The 16,759-nt window shown below is 44.4% G+C and overlaps 1 protein-coding gene across 9 annotated transcripts in view; it reads left to right on the top strand.

Annotated features, from left to right (window-relative positions):
• Positions 1–16,759, top strand: part of AKAP13 (A-kinase anchoring protein 13) — a 344,813-nt gene that overhangs the window by 315,992 nt on the left and 12,062 nt on the right. For 7 of the 9 annotated variants that reach the window (XM_036844174.1, XM_036844173.1, XM_036844171.1 and 4 more), the window contains 11 exons: positions 1,056–1,168; positions 1,752–1,904; positions 2,527–2,777; positions 5,103–5,228; positions 5,345–5,462; positions 6,126–6,374; positions 9,528–9,604; positions 10,137–10,318; positions 10,439–10,521; positions 13,178–13,372; positions 16,506–16,667. In XM_036844174.1, coding sequence (XP_036700069.1) covers positions 1,056–1,168; positions 1,752–1,904; positions 2,527–2,777; positions 5,103–5,228; positions 5,345–5,462; positions 6,126–6,374; positions 9,528–9,604; positions 10,137–10,318; positions 10,439–10,521; positions 13,178–13,372; positions 16,506–16,667 — 1,709 coding nt within the window. The remainder of the gene's footprint in view (positions 1–1,055; positions 1,169–1,751; positions 1,905–2,526; positions 2,778–5,102; positions 5,229–5,344; positions 5,463–6,125; positions 6,375–9,527; positions 9,605–10,136; positions 10,319–10,438; positions 10,522–13,177; positions 13,373–16,505; positions 16,668–16,759) is intronic. The other 2 variants (XM_036844172.1, XM_036844169.1) reach the window with 2 other exon arrangements.

The following is a 16,759-nucleotide window of genomic DNA, read 5'->3' as shown; positions in this document are numbered from 1 at the left end:
TTCATATGTCACACTTTTCTGTTGGTCAGATGAACCTGGGGGGAGGGGGTAGCTTTTTTTTTTTTTTTTTTTTTAAACTCGCCTCTTGACTCTTAAGTCATGGGAGTGAATAATGGGCTGGGTACTACAGTAGGTTCCCCGTCCCTCATCTGCACTGAGTTCCTTTTGTGGTCCCTCCAGAAGTTGCTGTGGCCCCCGATTGTTCAGGCCTCGGCTGTCTGTGGTTAGCACAGGGCCGATTATGATGTTGCTGGCTGTTTGGGGTAAGATGCCTGCCTTCCCATCCAGTAAAGAAGTCATCTCAAATGTAGGACTCAAAACATCTCTTGCAGCTCTCTTAACCTAGGCTGGAGGAAAATTCCCAACTGAAGGATGCAAATCTCCTTTTGTCTGTGTTTCCTAACCTCTGTGCTGGCTACTGTTACCTCCTCCTTAAAAAAAAAAAAGTTTCAGGTATTTTTATATTGTTTTGTCTTTCTGTTGTAATTAACCAAAGGCTTTCTTTTCAAAGTTCTTATGTTATCCAAATGAGTTTATATTATGACTTTTAAAAGTTGGCCTTTAAATAAAATTTAGTTTTAAATGACTCTGGCTTACTTTTGCGTTGTACCACAAACATCTACTGGGTGCCTAATGTGCTAGCTGGTGAGTTGGGGGTCAAGAAAAGTTCAAAGAATATGGTTTAATATAAGTGCTTGGCCTATAGTTATTTAGGGAACACAGGGAAAAAGTGTAGTGGTTAGACATGAGTTTCAAACAAAAATTTCTTATATAATGTGTATGCAGTTTGAAGGAGGAGCATTCTCCTTGCTACCTATCGTTTAAAAAAACCCAAGGCTCAAAAAGTTCATGCTTGCAGTGATGTTAAATGCCTCCAACCTTCCTTAATAGTTTGTGTTGCATATTGCTGGGTACCTGGCATAAGTAATTTGTCTTCCATCATTGTAGTGCTTGCAGCCAGCTGTCATTTTATAATTTTTCAGATCTTCACTTAAGACCGGAAACTATGGCTTCTCAGAATGTATCTGACAGTATGTGTTTCCTTTTGCCCCCAGAGTTGGCAATGATGAGAACATATCAAACACCTGGAAATTCCTGTCTCATTCAACAGACTCACTAAATAAAATCAGCAAGGTCAATGAGTCAACAGAGTCCCTTACTGATGAGGGTAAGCAGAAGCCACGGCGTGTATTGTGTGCGTCTGCAGAGACTTTGTGCCATCTCCTAGAATGCAAGCACTAACGCATCTCCTGCCTCTTCCTTACTCCTGTGAAACTTCTCTAAACTGTCTGTAAAGCATCACATGCTTTAAAATGAGTGGTAAACCCACTTCTCCTGTTGTTAGATGGTTGTCCACTGAAGGATGTCATTGATTTTAATGTGGTCAGACTCTGGTACAAACGCTTCTTCTTCCCCTAGACTTTCGTACACATTCAGTTCTAGCTCTTTTGGCACAGTTGTAAGCCTACCCTCTTAAACAAGTAAAGTCACCAGGACCCTGATCATGTCTTAATCATCTTTGATTTATGTGACGTTTATCACCCTTAACCGAAGTCTTGAATATATAGAGTATGTCACTCCGGAACAGAAAATGATCTTTTCTAATAGAATATATACTCTATGAACGTCCCTGAGTTAGTGTAGAGTGTTTATGTCTCATGAGATTATCACCCTGAGGAACGTCCAGCAGAGGTTTTTTTTTAGAGGTCACAGACGCAGGATTCTGATACTGATTTTTTTTGTATTTTGAGGAGTAGGTACAGACATGAATGAAGGGCAGCTAATGGGAGACTTTGAGCTTGAGTCCAAACAGCTGGAAGCAGAGTCCTGGAGTCAGATAGTGGACAGCAAGTTTCTGAAACAGCAAAAGAAAGATGTGGTCAAACGGCAAGAAGTGATTTATGGTGAGACTCTTCATGTGCTGTGCTAATATTTGATTTGCATTGTCTGGCATTGTTTATTAGGGGATTTATTGGGCTATGTCAAGTCAATTTTCAAGTATGTAGCATCTCAAAGATTTTCTTTTGAAAACTTCGAGGTATAAAGACATCTTATTTCTATCCTTTTCTCTCTCTGTAAGATTATATTCTTTACTTTTATTGGACATTTTATTTAATATGAGTGCTTATTTATGCGATAGTCCTAAAAAGAGATCTCTTGTGACAGTACAGTTTAATTCCTCAGCTACAGTAGAAACTAGACTAAACACAAGTCATTTCTGGGAAATAGGAACGTAGTAAATTATGAAAGGTCTTGAATCCCAATGAAGACCACTTTGGAAACCACCACTTAAGAGTGATGGAATCCAGTACACCTGTCAGAAAATAGTGTGAGGTCCCGTGAAAAAATCGGGGAATAGGATGAAAACACTTTAGGGAAAGGACAGCTGTTGACTCAGTTTTAAAGTTTAAATTGGGCCGTAAATAGCCTTAAGACAAAATTGGGCTCTTAGTAGCAGCAGACACACTTTGCAAGAGAGTCCTCGAGGAGAGCACTCCTGACCACTGAGCCTTGTCCCTCCCCCAGAGCTGATGCAGACGGAGTTCCACCACCTCCGCACACTCAAGATCATGAGCGACGTGTACAGCCGGGGCATGACGGCCGACCTGCTCTTCGAGCAGCAGATGGTAGAGAAGCTCTTCCCCTGTTTGGATGAGCTGATCAGTATCCACAGCCAGTTCTTACAGAGGATCCTGGAGCGGAAGAAGGACTCTCTGGTGGATAAAAGTGAAAAGAACTTTCTCATCAAGAGGATTGGGGATGTGCTTGTGCACCAGGTGAGCAGCGGGAGGGCCCCTGGCGCCTCTCATACGCACTGGGGGCCCCGTAGCCGTGCGTTCACATCCTGGCTGTCCTGCTCACGATCTCTGTGAGCTTAGGCAAGTGATTGCATCGCTCCGACCCTCAGTTTCTTTTTCTGTAATTGAGGACAGTAGATTTTCTCTTGTAATGCTATTTTAAAATTTAAAAGATAATGTATATATAAAGTACCCAGCATACATGGTAGACATGCAGTAAAAGCCAGTTTTTCTTCCTCAGAGTCTGTACCAACATCAGAGATACTATAGTTTAAGAGATCAAAAAATATTTGTTGGAAGTCTCAACTTCAACCTGTGACTCAAATCAAAAGGCTCATTTATCTAAAAACCACCTGAGACTAAAAACTTGACTAAGAAACCATCTGTAAAATAATTCATAAAATATTTCTTGCTAATATTTTCGTCAAGGTGTGGTATGGTTTCAATCCTATGTCAAAAGCAATTTAGCTAAAAATTGTTTTGATACTTTCAGATGTATGTGTCATAAGCAGTTTCTAAATGTTTCTTTTTTAAAACATTCTTTCTGAAAGAAGAATAATGCTAGTATAACCTTTATAGGCAGAGGGGCATTGCATCACATCTGACTAGCTCTTTCTCACCGGCAAGTCTCTGCCTCATTGTGGAAGCAGAGGCTTACTTGCTGGAACATTTGCCTGAGAATTGGAAATATTGTCCTTTCGTTGTATTCTTGAGTCTGTACCCCTCGCCCTATTAATTCATTGGTGCCTTCATTCATTCATTTTTCAAGTATTTACTGGGGGTTTACTCAATACCGTGTGGAACCACAAAGGTAAATATAGTGTAGACCTCTGCTTCATGGAATTCATGTTCTAGGAGTGAAGGATAGGCATGTCGTGAAGTAAATGCAGATGCAGATGCAGATGCAGTGTAGTGAATGCGTTCACACTGGTGGTCAGGGCCTCAAAGTGGGCACGGTCAGCTCTGCAAGTGAGGACCCTTCCTCCCCAAACATCCCCCTCCTGTCATTTTCCATGTTTCTCCCTCTGCCCCTCCTCCCCACCCTCAGACCTGCACTGGTACTTCCTCTGACCTTGTAGCTCTTTGTATTTGTGCATGTCCTCTAGTAAGATGTTAGCCCCGTGGTGTCCATTTGTTCGTTCTGAGCGCCAGTGCTAGAATCACCCTTTTAGAGCACTTGCTTTGTGATGGGAGCCGATCACTTAAAAATCTCTCTGCCTCAGCTTCTCTGTTGGTAAAGGGGAAAAGGAAAGGCTACCCTGAACGTTTTTTCAAGTTTTGGGGTAAGGATCAAGTTGTGTTGCCTCCAGAGATTGTTAGTCCAGCGGGAATTGATGCTTAGCACGTGTCTTGTGGACCACATACAGAAACTCAGCGGGTACCCCACAGTGAACGTAGCTTCAGATGAACCGTTGAGATTGCACATGCTTGGGAATGATGTAAGGGCCATGCAGAATTGTTAGGCCTGCTGGCCTGAGGTAAGTAGGATAAACAGATTCCCTAGGTAATGACGGCCGTTTCTGATGTCTTTCTAACTTATCAGGATGACTTTTTTGAGACTGCTACCTCATGAAAGACTTCTAGTGAGTCTCTCTGTTTTATTACTGGGTTATGACAAATGGGAGTTAAAACACATCTTGCATTTCTTATGTGCACAGTACATAGATATTTCTGTGTTTATTGTTTTTTAAATATATGTAACAGCTTTATTGAAATATAATTCATATGCCATGTGATCCACCCGTTTGAAGCACACAGTTCAGTGGTTTTCAGTATATCCGTGGAGTTGTGCAGCCATCACCACGGTCAGTTGTAGAACATTTTTATCATCATCACCCCCACCAACTTCCCCAGCCCTAGGCAACCACTAATCTGCTTTCTCTGTGGGTTTGCCTATTCTGCACATTTTATATAAATGGAATAAAGCGTTGTCCTTTGTGATTGGCTTTTTTCATTCTTACATTATCCATTTATCCTCTGATGAACACTTGGGTTATTTCCACTCTGGGGCTGTTGTGAATAATGCTGCTATGAACATTCGTATACAGGTTTTTGTGTGGACATATGTTTTTATGTCTAGGAGTGGAATTGCTGGCTCATATAGTAACTCTATATTTAACTTTTTGAGGAACTGCTAAACTGTTTTCCAAAGCTCCTGTACCATTTTAATCTTTTAATCTTTGGGGGGAAGTTATGAGGACGCTCTCTTGGGTTTCACAAGTAGACTGGAAACTTTGGACAAAATGATAATAGGAGTTTAGCACCCTGAGTTATGGCATAATTTCTGTTCTCTTTCCTCTGCAGTTTTCAGGAGAGAACGCAAAACGCTTAAAGAAGACATACGGCAAGTTTTGTGGGCAGCACAACCAGTCTGTAAACTACTTCAAAGACCTCTATACCAAGGATAAGCGTTTTCAGGCCTTTGTGAAGGTATTGATGTGAAACGCTGGGGATTTCCATGTTGTCCAGAGCATTGTGTCACTGTCAGTTTTAGCTCGAGCCTTCTCCCTTGGGTAGTTCCTGACACTTGGTTTACTTCCTTGCAGAAGAAGATGAGCAGTTCGGTCGTACGGAGGCTTGGAATCCCAGAGTGTGTATTGCTTGTAACCCAGCGGATCACCAAATACCCGGTTTTGTTCCAAAGAATATTGCAATGTACCAAAGGTGCGTCTCTCTCTGGACTCAGTCTTGTTTGCCAGTGGACTGTTGCGGTCTGTCCAACAGCACTGGAGACCCCGTAGAAGAACTCTTTTACGTCGAGATGGTCTAAAAGAGAGCCTGTGTTTTATCTTAAAAACAGTTTTCTTGAGTGAAAACATAAAGTGTTATATCAGCAGACTTAGGGTGAATGAGAGCAAGAAGGGAAGGAACCACTTAGTGATCCCAACGAGAGTTCAGTGACCTGAGCAACTTGTCACTTGTCCCTAGACTGGGAGATGATTCCCACCTGCAAGTGCTAGAATCACCGCTGTTTCTCGTTTAATCACTACTTAGTAGTTTCTCTCTCAGCTAATCCTGCTCCTAGGCAGGTACGTTAAGGATTAGGTAAAACAAAGACATAAATTAAAAACTCGTTGCTCCTCTCCCTCCCTAAGAATGTTGGGTTCCTTCCACTTTAGAACGCGGCACATAATTGCATGTCATCTGTATCATTGAAACATCTAACTTGATTTAAACTCTGACAGAGCCAGGGGTAGGCACGTGCCCTTCGACGTGTTGGCTTCGCTCTGCCGGCGTGCCCACAGAGGGAAGACGGTGATGTGGAGCAAGAAGGCAAGGTCCCCCTCCTTCTGCCCAGTAGAGACAAAGTTATTCTTTCCTTCTCAGACAGTGAAGTGGAGCAGGAAGATCTAGCTCAGTCCCTGGGCCTGGTGAAGGATGTGATTGGAGCTGTGGACAGCAAAGTGGCAAGTTATGAAAAGAAGGTCCGTCTCAATGAGATTTATACAAAGACAGATAGCAAGTCGATCATGAGAATGAAGAGTGGTCAGATGTTTGCCAAGGAGGATCTGAAGCGGAAGAAGCTCGTGCGGGATGGGAGCGTGTTTCTGAAGAGCACAACAGGGAGGTTGAAAGGTGAGGCTCGCTCTCGTCAGAGTCTAAGTGTGTGCCAGAGGGCAGAGGGCAGAATCCAGATGTCACCAGGTTGTTCCCAGGGACCCATGTCCAGACATCACACAGGAGCAGCAGTCATTTAATTGATCTTAATCTTGTGTCAGAAAAGACTGGTTTGAGATGGCTTACAAAACCATATAGAATACAGTAAGAGAACGAGGAAATGATGCAGTCAGGGGAAATGAAAAACAAAAAAATTTTTTTTAAAGAACAAAGCAAAGGGTAAGATTCATACAAAAAAGCAAGGTGTTAAGGAAGACATATTTTCCCTATGAAAGAGGGGCAACAAATTTGGGGTCAGGGTCTCTGGCAAAACAATTGCTAGGAGGGAAATACCATCAGTTGCACAATTCATAGATTCTCTGAGATTAAAAATACATCACTCGTTCCTAAGAGACGGCAGAGGAATTTTCAGCTCCTGAGACCTTAGAGAAACGAAAGTTTAACTCACAGCAACTAGATTTATGATTAGACTTTGTTTTTCATCTTTTATCTTTCTCTAAGCAAAAGAGATCATAAAAGGTACTCATTTTCTGTTTGATTTTAGTTTTTACCTTTTAAATGATCAGCCCCATCAAGTGAAGGAAGTTAGGAGGTTTGTTCATTCATCTGTACATCTGGTTGGTTGGTTTGTTTTTAATAATTGTTTTCATCAAACCTGTATCCTCTGGGCCTATATGGTAACTCTCACCTCACCAGTAGCCTTGAGTATACCCAGCCCACCTCCCTGGCCTCGGTGAGCTGAGCACACAAAGCAGCCCAGTGCCGTCAGCCCCGCTGGCATAAAACTCAGGTGAGTGAAATGTGTGCTTCTCTCGTCGCCGAGGTATAAGTAATGCTATAGGTAGCTGCTCTCGGAGAATTCCCAGGAGTCCTTAGCTAGGGTCTCACCATGCTCAGACCACAGAGTAAGGAAATCCCAGGCATTCAGCTGCTCTCAAAGGTGAATGTCGCAGGACACCCTGCATAGAAGTTGGGCTCGGAATGAAGAGACTTGTGAAGAGGCTCTCGCTCTGCAGTGTGATGGCTGCTAGAATAGAGAGGCGTGAACTGAGGACAAGCGGAGGGAGCCAGGCAGAAGGGAGGAGGAAGCGTGGAAGCGTGGAGCTGAAGGGTCTGGCCCGTCGGGAGGGGTGGGCAGGCGGGGTCTCTGGCAGCAGAGTGAGGCAGGAAATACGGCTGAAGAATCGGCCGGGGGCCAGGTTGGGGTGGGTGCGTGCTCCGGACCAGGGGGCTGGCAGGGATGCTGGTGATGGGAGTGAGCGAAGGATGGGCTCAGAATGGAGGGTTTGAGCAGGAAAGGGGTGAGTTAGAGTGTGTGTAGTTCAGCTGCTGGGGGCAGGGTAGAGGACAGCAGGGATGCGGAGGTACCAGTGACCGAGACGAGGGCGGTCATTGTTGCAGGGATCCGGGAAGGGCTCCCCCGGGCAGGGTCATCTCAGAGAGAAGAAATACCCCTTCCTGCCACCAGCCAGCTGTGCCTCTCACTGCTCCATGATGAACTTGAACTGTGCGATCCCTGCAGCTCCTTCCTTCCAGCCCTGGTGCTCTGTGATGTCCTGAGACCACAGTTGAGGGCTCTGGCCTCACCGCCACTGTGAGGCCGTGTCGGAGGCAGCCTGGTGGTAGAGAAGCACCTGCCCGCTCTTGTAAGGATGGATTTCCTAGAGTTGCTGCCAGTGCTGTATTTTCTTTACACAGCAGTTTATTTATTCATTCCCGAAATAAAAACTGATAGATTCCAGCTGTTGGAATAATGTTGCGGTCAAAGCAATGGCAGAACGATAGGTTTTCTGGCCTAAAATGTCTCCAGTGGAGATAAGAGTTTGGTGTTTAGTCATTTTCACCCCCAAGTGAAAATGACTTGTGCCAAGAACAGCCAGTCCTGTGTTGGGTAACCCTTGAAAGGGATGGGATTGTTTTTCTCTGATCTACTGACGCTGTGATCACGTAAACTTCAGGATTCCATAAAGTTGAAACTTATGTTTTAGAGCTTTTTTTTTTTTTTTTTTTTTTTTGGCAGACACCTGAACGATTTAAAAGTAAAGTTTAAAAAAAAAAAACTTGTCAAAACTAATGGTAGTGCATGGAAAATTACTGTGGTCTAAGCTGAAAAACTAGACCACCCTAGGAATCAGACATCCTTGCTTCTGTTTTCCTCATAGCTTTGCAATGAATTACACAGGGCACCCCAGTTTTGGCAGTAGTGGTAGAAAAGGCCAAGAGGGTCCTGACCACCCAGGAGGCGGCTGCATAAGTCAGCCCGTTGTTTTCCCAAAGATTTGTAGGCTCCCCTTTCCAGAGTAAAGGTGGTACAGAGGGACCTGTTAGGTCTCAGTAGACGGCTCACCTCCAGGGAGGTCCCACTTTGTCCTTAAGGGAATAATGGGAAATGTCACTTCATACTCCTAGAGGATTAGAGCAAGAGTTTGTGGCATTCTTTTGATTCCTGGATCCAACTAGAGATGTTAATTTGGCTTCTGTTTTTTCTTAATTGAGAAGAAGAGAAGGCTGTTTCCACGGTGCAGAAGGGTTGAGGTTGACTGTGCTGTGTTGGAGCTGGGAGCGGAGCCACTGTACTCCGTGTACCTGTGACGGCAGCGGGTGTCGTCTAGCCATCCGTGTCCTCTAGGACGTGTGGATGAAGCCTGCCTTTCATTAGACTGAGATATTCTTGTACATCACCTTCTGGCAGCCTTCCTGTCTGCTGTCCCACGCCTTCTTCCCAGTACTATGATCAGAAGTTGAGAAATACTATGATCTGAGTATTATGACCTGTAGAATGTGTTGCTATTTAGCATCTGTTAAAGTCCTGCTTTCCAGCTTTACTCTTAAAGTATTTATTCTTAAAAATCTTGCCTTTGGGATATATCTTTCCAGCACTGAGTGCTGAAACCTTCCCGAGACAAGGCTTTGGTGAGAAATCCCATTTTAAAATGCCTCTAAAAATCTAATGATCAGATCTGGACCCTGCAGAAATGTCAAGCCCTTGCCTTGGAGGAGTGTAATAATGTGCTGTGCGGGTGTGTTGCTGAGTTTTCCTTTAATGAAGTGCCCTGAAGGTGCTTCACCGTTCAGTGGTCATTGTTCTCTCTTCCCTTCCCCCCTCTACAGAGGTTCAAGCGGTCCTGCTTACTGACATTTTAGTTTTCCTTCAAGAGAAAGACCAGAAATACGTCTTTGCGTCATTGGTAAGCTGAACTGTTTGTCTCTGCTGTTTGTAATTAATAGTATTCAAACCCATGACAGTAGGTGGTGAGTGTTAACACTGTATTACTGCTCTCCCACCTTCTTAAAACTGGCTCGGGACAAATGCCTCCGCGTCGTTTCTTACATACCCTTGCAATTTTCTGCCCACCTCCCTCCCCGCCAATTATGTTTCTGTTCCCTCCTAATCCTCTTGAGAGCCTTTGGCATTTGATCTAAAAAGAAATCTGTCACTGGAGTATGTCTCACACATCACGTATTACAAATCTTGCCAATTTATAACATTGCCAACCAGAGTCTGCGACGAACCGGAAAGGACCCATCGTGCAGAAAAGAGGACTCGCACCTTGATAACCTTAAATTTTAGTTTCCTTTTTGGAAATCTTTTTCTGTTGGATAAAATGTGAGTGAGCCGTATGCTTTTAAAAGGCATCTAGTCTTACCTTAGATGGAGGTTGTCTTAAGAGCTAGAATGTTGTATCCATGTCTTATATCTGCGCTCTCCCCATTTTCCAGGACCAGAAGTCAACGGTGATCTCTCTAAAGAAGCTGATTGTAAGAGAGGTAGCACACGAGGAGAAAGGTTTATTCCTGATCAGTATGGGGATGAAAGATCCAGAGATGGTGGAAGTCCACGCCAGCTCCAAAGAGGAGCGGAACAGCTGGATTCAGATCATCCAGGACACGATCGGCACCCTGTGAGTCACACACCCTGGCCCACCCCTGCCTCCTGGCACCTCTGTGGTTTCATAATGGTTGGGCCGCCATCAGACTAATTGACATCTTCACAATGTGCTGTTTTGTTGTGGTTGTGTTAGGAACAGAGATGAAGATGAAGGAATTCCTAGTGAGAATGAGGAAGAAAAGAAGATGTTGGACACCAAAGCTCGGGAGTTAAAAGGTAAAGCTGGGTGGAAGCGGTCTGAGGCCCTGTCTGGGGGTGTCTGCAGTCCCGTAGGGTCCCCGCTGCTCCTCCATCCCAGAGCCGTCCCGGCAGGCATGTGAACCGGGGACGGGCATAGCTCCTAACAAAAGAGAAACCAAATCTGAGCTGGCACAGGTCCTGGTGAACAATGGCTGTAGGAATGTGTCTGATACTAGATCGAGGGGATGTTGGGTCTCTCGTCTCGGTATCAGTGTCCTTGGACCCTGGTGACAGTCTTTGTACCTTGTCACAGAAGAATCTGCCAGAATTCATGGTCACATCTAAGATTAAAACAAGGAGAGAAAGGTACTTGCGGGAAAGAATTTTCCAGTTACTCCATTTATCGGTTACCCCCGCCACTGTGCCCTGCGTTCCAGATCCGTCACGAGGTGGTCTGGGGAGAAGTGTACTGTGGGTTATGTTTGGCCACTCTCTGTCGAGGCCCTACTGTTTCATGTGGTCTTCTTGGCATCCCTGCAAGACCTGTATTGTAATCCCCACTGTGTAGGTGAGAAAGCTGAGGCCCATGAAGGCCAAGCAACCCAGGGTCACACATACGCACAGTTCATGGCAGAGCCAGGGCTGTGCTCCCTGTCTGCTCACCTGCAGTGCGCAGTGCTCGTGCCCCTTTGCCGGTGCTTGCTGAGTGTTCTGAAGTCAATACGTGTTGTGCTTTGGGTAGAAGTAAGGCCCAGAGTCAAGTAAATATAGGCACCCAAGGAGTTTACTTATTACTTCATTCTGTTTCAATGGGGAGAAAAAGAAAAGAAGAGATGGACAGATTTAGACTGGAGCCAGTATCACATTTTTTAATCTCTGCCTGTGATTAGGGTGGCAGAGATAAGAACTGCCTTCTTTTCACATGTATGAAGCACCTGGCCAGGCATAACGCTAGGTGCTAGGGATGCAACAATTCCTAAAACACTGTCCCTGCCATCGGGAAACCCACACTCTGGCAAGGGAGATCTACATAAATGACAGGCCACCTAGACCACAGGCACATATAAAGTGTGTAGGATCCACGAATCCTGCCTGTGGTGAGTCTCCCAGAGAAGATGACACATGAGCTACATCTGAAAAAAATTACCTCACCAGATGAAAAATAGTTAGGTGAAAAGTGAAAAAGGACTTGACATGTCTGCCAAGGAATGAAGGTTTGGTATATCTGGAGAGTCAGGGCTGAGTGATGGGAGATTAAGCCAGGAAGCCACCACATCTTGAAAGGCAACAAGGGGAAAGATACAATTTCTTTAGTAAAATTTAAACTTAAATTTTTTTTAATTGGTATTGACACCAGTTGGGAGAATTGCTTGGGGGGCTGGGGGAGCCCACTGGGAGTGGAAAAGCCAGTTGGGGGACTCTTGGGATAAGTTTGGTGAGAAATGGGCTGGAGTGGGGATGGACGTGAGTAAGAAATAAGGAACCACTGTGGGTGGTGGGACAGAGTGAGGGGACAAAACCGCTCCCAGATTTCCAGCTGGGTAACTGGGGGATGACAATGTTGTTGCCTGAGGAAGAGGCCACAGGCTACAGGGAGGAGGCGGGGTGGCAGGAAGGGAGAACAGAGGTTTCTGACCCGCGGAGAACAAGGCGTCTAGGTGGAGAGGGCCGCCTGACAGTGGGACTCAGCAGTCTGGTGCTCAAAACGTGGGTAGGATTTGGGGTGCCTTTTGTGAGTTATCAGCACATAAGAGGTAATTGAAGCCATGGGAGTGACTGAGGTCCCCGAGAGGAAAGCATGTAAAGTATAGAAAGGAGTCTAGGATGGAGCCCGGGGCTGGGGGGTGGGGGGAGCCCAGATATTCATTCATGGCAGGTGGCAGGTCTGGTCTGTAAAGTGCTGGAGTAAGAGTGGTAGGAAGAGAACCAGCAGTGTCCTCAAAAGCGGATGGGGAGGGAAACAGTTTTATTTTATTTTATTATTTTATTCATTCATTCATTCGTTTTGGGCTGCCTTGGGTCTTCGTTGCTGTACGCAGGCTTTCTCTAGTTGCAGCTAGTGGGGCCTTCTCATTGCAGTGGCTTCTCTTGTTGCGGAGTACGGGCTCTAGGCGTGCGCAGGCTTCAGTAGTTGTGGCTCGCAGGCTGTAGAGCGCAGGCTCAGTAGTTTGTGGCACACGGGCTTAGTTGCTCCGCGGCATGTGGGATCTTCCCGGACCAGGGCTCGAAGCCGTGTCCCCTGCATCGGCAGGCGGATTCTTAACCACTGCGCCACCAGGGAAGTCCGGGAAACAGTTTTAAATGGGGGAAGTCATCCATGCTGGAAAAGATGAAATGAAAGACTTCACTGGATTCAGTAGTGAAGGGTAACCTTGGAAAGAGCAGATGCAGAGTGATGGGCAGAAGCCAGAGAAGAGTGTGTGGGTTGAGAAATAAACAGGAGGCAGGAGAATGGAACAGAGTGCAAGTTCGTTATGTCAGAAATTCTAGTATTTGCCTAGAAAGACCCGGGATAGTTTTCCAGGTGGACATTACAGGTCAAAAGCTTGATACTGCCTTCATGATGAAAAAGAAAGTGGGGAAGCTGTGTTCCTTGTGGTTCCATGCGTTACCACAAGGTGGTGCTCATGTCTTAGTCATCTCATCATAGTGAACAGTCAAGTCACCAGATCTCTTCTCTGTGCACCTGCAGAACAACTTCAACAAAAGGACCAGCAGATCCTACTCTTACTGGAAGAGAAGGAGATGATTTTCCGGGACATGACTGAGTGCAGCACTCCCTTGCCAGAGGATTGCTCCCCAACTCAAAGCTCTAGAATCCTCTTCCGATCCAACACAGAAGAGGCTCTCAAAGGAGGGCCTTTAATGAAAAGTGCAATAAATGAGGGTAATTTACATTCAGCATTGCCCCCCTCTTTGTCTCCTCCCACAGTGGTTTACACACTAATATTATCTACCAGTTCGTACTTTTTTATTGTAAAATAAATCACAAATACAGAAAACAACGCAATACATATTTCGCTTTAGTAAATTATTATCAGGTGGGCATCCTTGTAACTACTGCCCAGGTCAAGAAACCCCTAAAAGCCCTTCCACATGTCCTGTCCCCATCAGAGCTCTCTCCCTCCCTCCTGAAAGGAACAGGTATATTGTGACTTTTATAGTAATCACTTAGGTTTCTTTATGGTTTTATGGCCAAGTGCCTGTTCATAGACCCTGTGGTTCAGCTGTATTCATGGTTTTTGATATGCCTTTTAGGATTCTTTATTTACAGTCCCCCACCCACCCCACCATCCCTTTCTTTTCCACACAATTTATCCTTGAGCTTTGACCTATGGGTTTCTCTTTTTGGGTTTTATTCACACAGGGGTTCTGTTCTTCTGCCCTCCGTTTCCTTCAGATCCTCTGCTGGACTCGGAGGCTCAGTTGCTCAGACATAATCCCTTTGGCAAGCTGTGTTACCGTAGTGTTGTGCTCTTTCATCTGGGGACACAAAATGTCCAGTTGTCTTCTTTATTTTGTAACATATAGGAAAAACAAGATAAAAGGATAAATGCTTGATTTCCGCCCCCCCCCCCCATTATTTACCAGTTTTCAAAGTAGTGAATTGATTTATGGTCATTCTCTGAAAGTGACCAGTACTTTTAATATACTATTATAGACCCATGAATTAAATATGTCTGATGCGCTTCAAGTCATTGCAGTTCTTATCCTTATTAAAAGTTAAAAAGGTCCTCTCTTTGCCAAGGGGCACCTCTTTGTGGGGCCTCTGAGTCCTTTTGGCGTGACCCCAGCAGTCTTTGAGAGCTGCTTTGCTATTTGCTATGTTAAGATGTTCCAGGCTCATCTTGTTTTCTGCCCATACCTGGAATTAGCCATCTTTCTGAGAAGCTCTGGTTTCTTTTAGTGGGAAATGACGTTTCAAGACCACTGTCTAGGCGCTAGGGGTGGTTATTGCTGCTGGGGTTTTCATTGTTACTAGGTTGGGCCTTTTCAGTGGGCCGCTTTGGGGGAAATATACTTGTGTGTGTGCGTGAGGGGATGGGGTGATGAATTCACACTGATACATATTTAATTCAAATTGTGGACTACAGGGCTTAATCTCGTCTATATTACATCTGTATCTCTTTTCTTCCACATTGTGAATCCTCATTCTCAAGGATACATCGTAGAAATAAAATATCCTATGTTTACCCTAACATACACATCAGAATAACAATACTAAAACTTCTGTCACTGAATATGACTCTTTTATGCTATCCCCATTCCCTCCCCCCTTTTTTATTTACCAGCTGTACTCTGTCTATACTGTCAGCTTACAACCACTGTATACGGCACTCTCCCCTTTTCAGACCCGACCTGTAGTCTTCATTCTGCAAGAACCACCACCAGTTTTTATCAGTGTCTCTCCAGTCATTTTGGATGTCTAAAGCTTATTCTTTAGTAGATGTCTCAGGAAAGGTTCACGAGGATAATATACCGAGTCCTTGCATATTGGTAATAATTTGTGCCCTTTATACTTGAAAATCTGTTCTGCTGGATATAAAATCCTTGGTTCACGTTTTCTTCCTCTGAGTATCTTAATTCTCGAATATGTTATTTATTTTTTTCTGACGTAAAGCATTGCTGGCAGAGTCTGATCGTAATTTGATTTTCCCCACGTAAGTCGCATGCTCTTTGCCTAGACGCCCAAAGGATTTTTTTCCCCTAAATCGGAGTAGTTTTACTAGAATATACCTTGGTGTTGGTTATTCTGGAATGATGTTCTGGGGTTCACAGTGTTCTATTTTGATATATAGTTTCAGATTTTTCAGATTTCAGAGATGTATTCTTGTATTATAGTTGTTAGTATTTTTCCTGCACCCTTGCTTTGATTTTCTTCTTCAGGAACTCCCGCTATCCATATGTTGGATCATCTTTGCCTGTCTTCAATACTACTTGCTTTCCCATAGTACTTTTTAACAGCTTCATCTTTTTAATGTTTAAATATCCTTTCACCATCTATTATCTTAAGTCATTTTCTTTTGGGTTTATTTGCTCTCATATTCTAGTTCAGTTTTCATATCTTAAAGGGATACCTTTTTTCCTTTCATTTCCACTTGAGTTTTGCCACCTCCTTTCTGTGTTTTCTGATTCTGACTTAGGTTCTTTCATGTCTTGTGTCATTTTCTTTATTTTATTAGCTCACTTATTTTATGGACATGTCCCTCTGATGTGCTTTTATTATATGTAGGGAAGTTATGCCCCTTGTTCTTTCTCTCTCTCTGCCTTTTCTTAACTTTGTGTGGGATTTGACTTTGATGTTTTTCTGTTGCTCATTTTTGCGTGAAATACATTTCCTAAATTTTTAGGCTCAGATAGCTTGTTTCACTTCCTCGGACTCTTGTATTGTTTTCATGTAGTGTTTTTAGAAAATAACAATGGCTTGTCTTAGGAGATTCCCTGCCTCTGTTTCCTCCCTTATTCCATCTGGACCTTCTTTTTCCTTTATCTCTGTTGCTTCTCTCCTGCTCAATTTTCATTCCACTTTCAGCACTTTCTCCTTTCTGTGGGACACTGCTGCTCTAGAAGAGAACCCTAGCTGGTTGGATTTGAGAATTCAGATGCATAGACTGCTCTAGCTAGCCCCTTGACCACCCTATGGGAGGGGCAAAAAGCCTGCCAGTTTGAACTGCAGTTCTCAAATTGGCTCACCTTACTTCCTAGGGAATTCCTTTTGGCTGCTTTGGATCTGACTCCAAGAGCCGTGCTCCTTCCAGTAAATTACTCTGCCTTCCCTGTACCCTTTTAAATCTCCTAGGTCTCATGTGAATAAGGCTGAAGAGTTAATCTCTGCATTTCCAGTAGAATCCAACTAACGCATGTATCCTGAGCTGAGAGCTTTCTCTGAGCAAAGGAAGTCACGTAGTCACTTTGGAATTTTCTGTTCATCTTCCCTGTACATATAGTGTATTACCATGAGATTTTCTTTTTCCCATTGAAAGAGGAGATGTCAGTTTTGCATGTTTCCTTTCTTGCAGTGGAGATCCTTCAGGGTTTGGTGAGTGGAAGCCTGGGAGGCACACTTGGGCAGGCTGTCAGCAGCCCTGTTGAACAAGAAGGCATGGTAGGCCCCGTTTCCTTGCCCCGGAGAGCAGAGACCTTTGGAGGATTTGACAGCCATCAGATGAATGCTTCAAAAGGTCAGTGGTTTTGAACTCATGCGTTCTTATGGGCAATCCTTTACTATCACAACTAAAAGTGATCTGTACTCTGGTAGCTCTATCTCCTCTGT

Source organism: Balaenoptera musculus, chromosome 2 (assembly GCF_009873245.2).
Source record: "Balaenoptera musculus isolate JJ_BM4_2016_0621 chromosome 2, mBalMus1.pri.v3, whole genome shotgun sequence".
NCBI lineage: Eukaryota > Metazoa > Chordata > Mammalia > Artiodactyla > Balaenopteridae > Balaenoptera > Balaenoptera musculus.
Note: the sequence above shows the minus strand (reverse complement) of the source record. Positions and strands in the feature narration are given on the sequence as shown.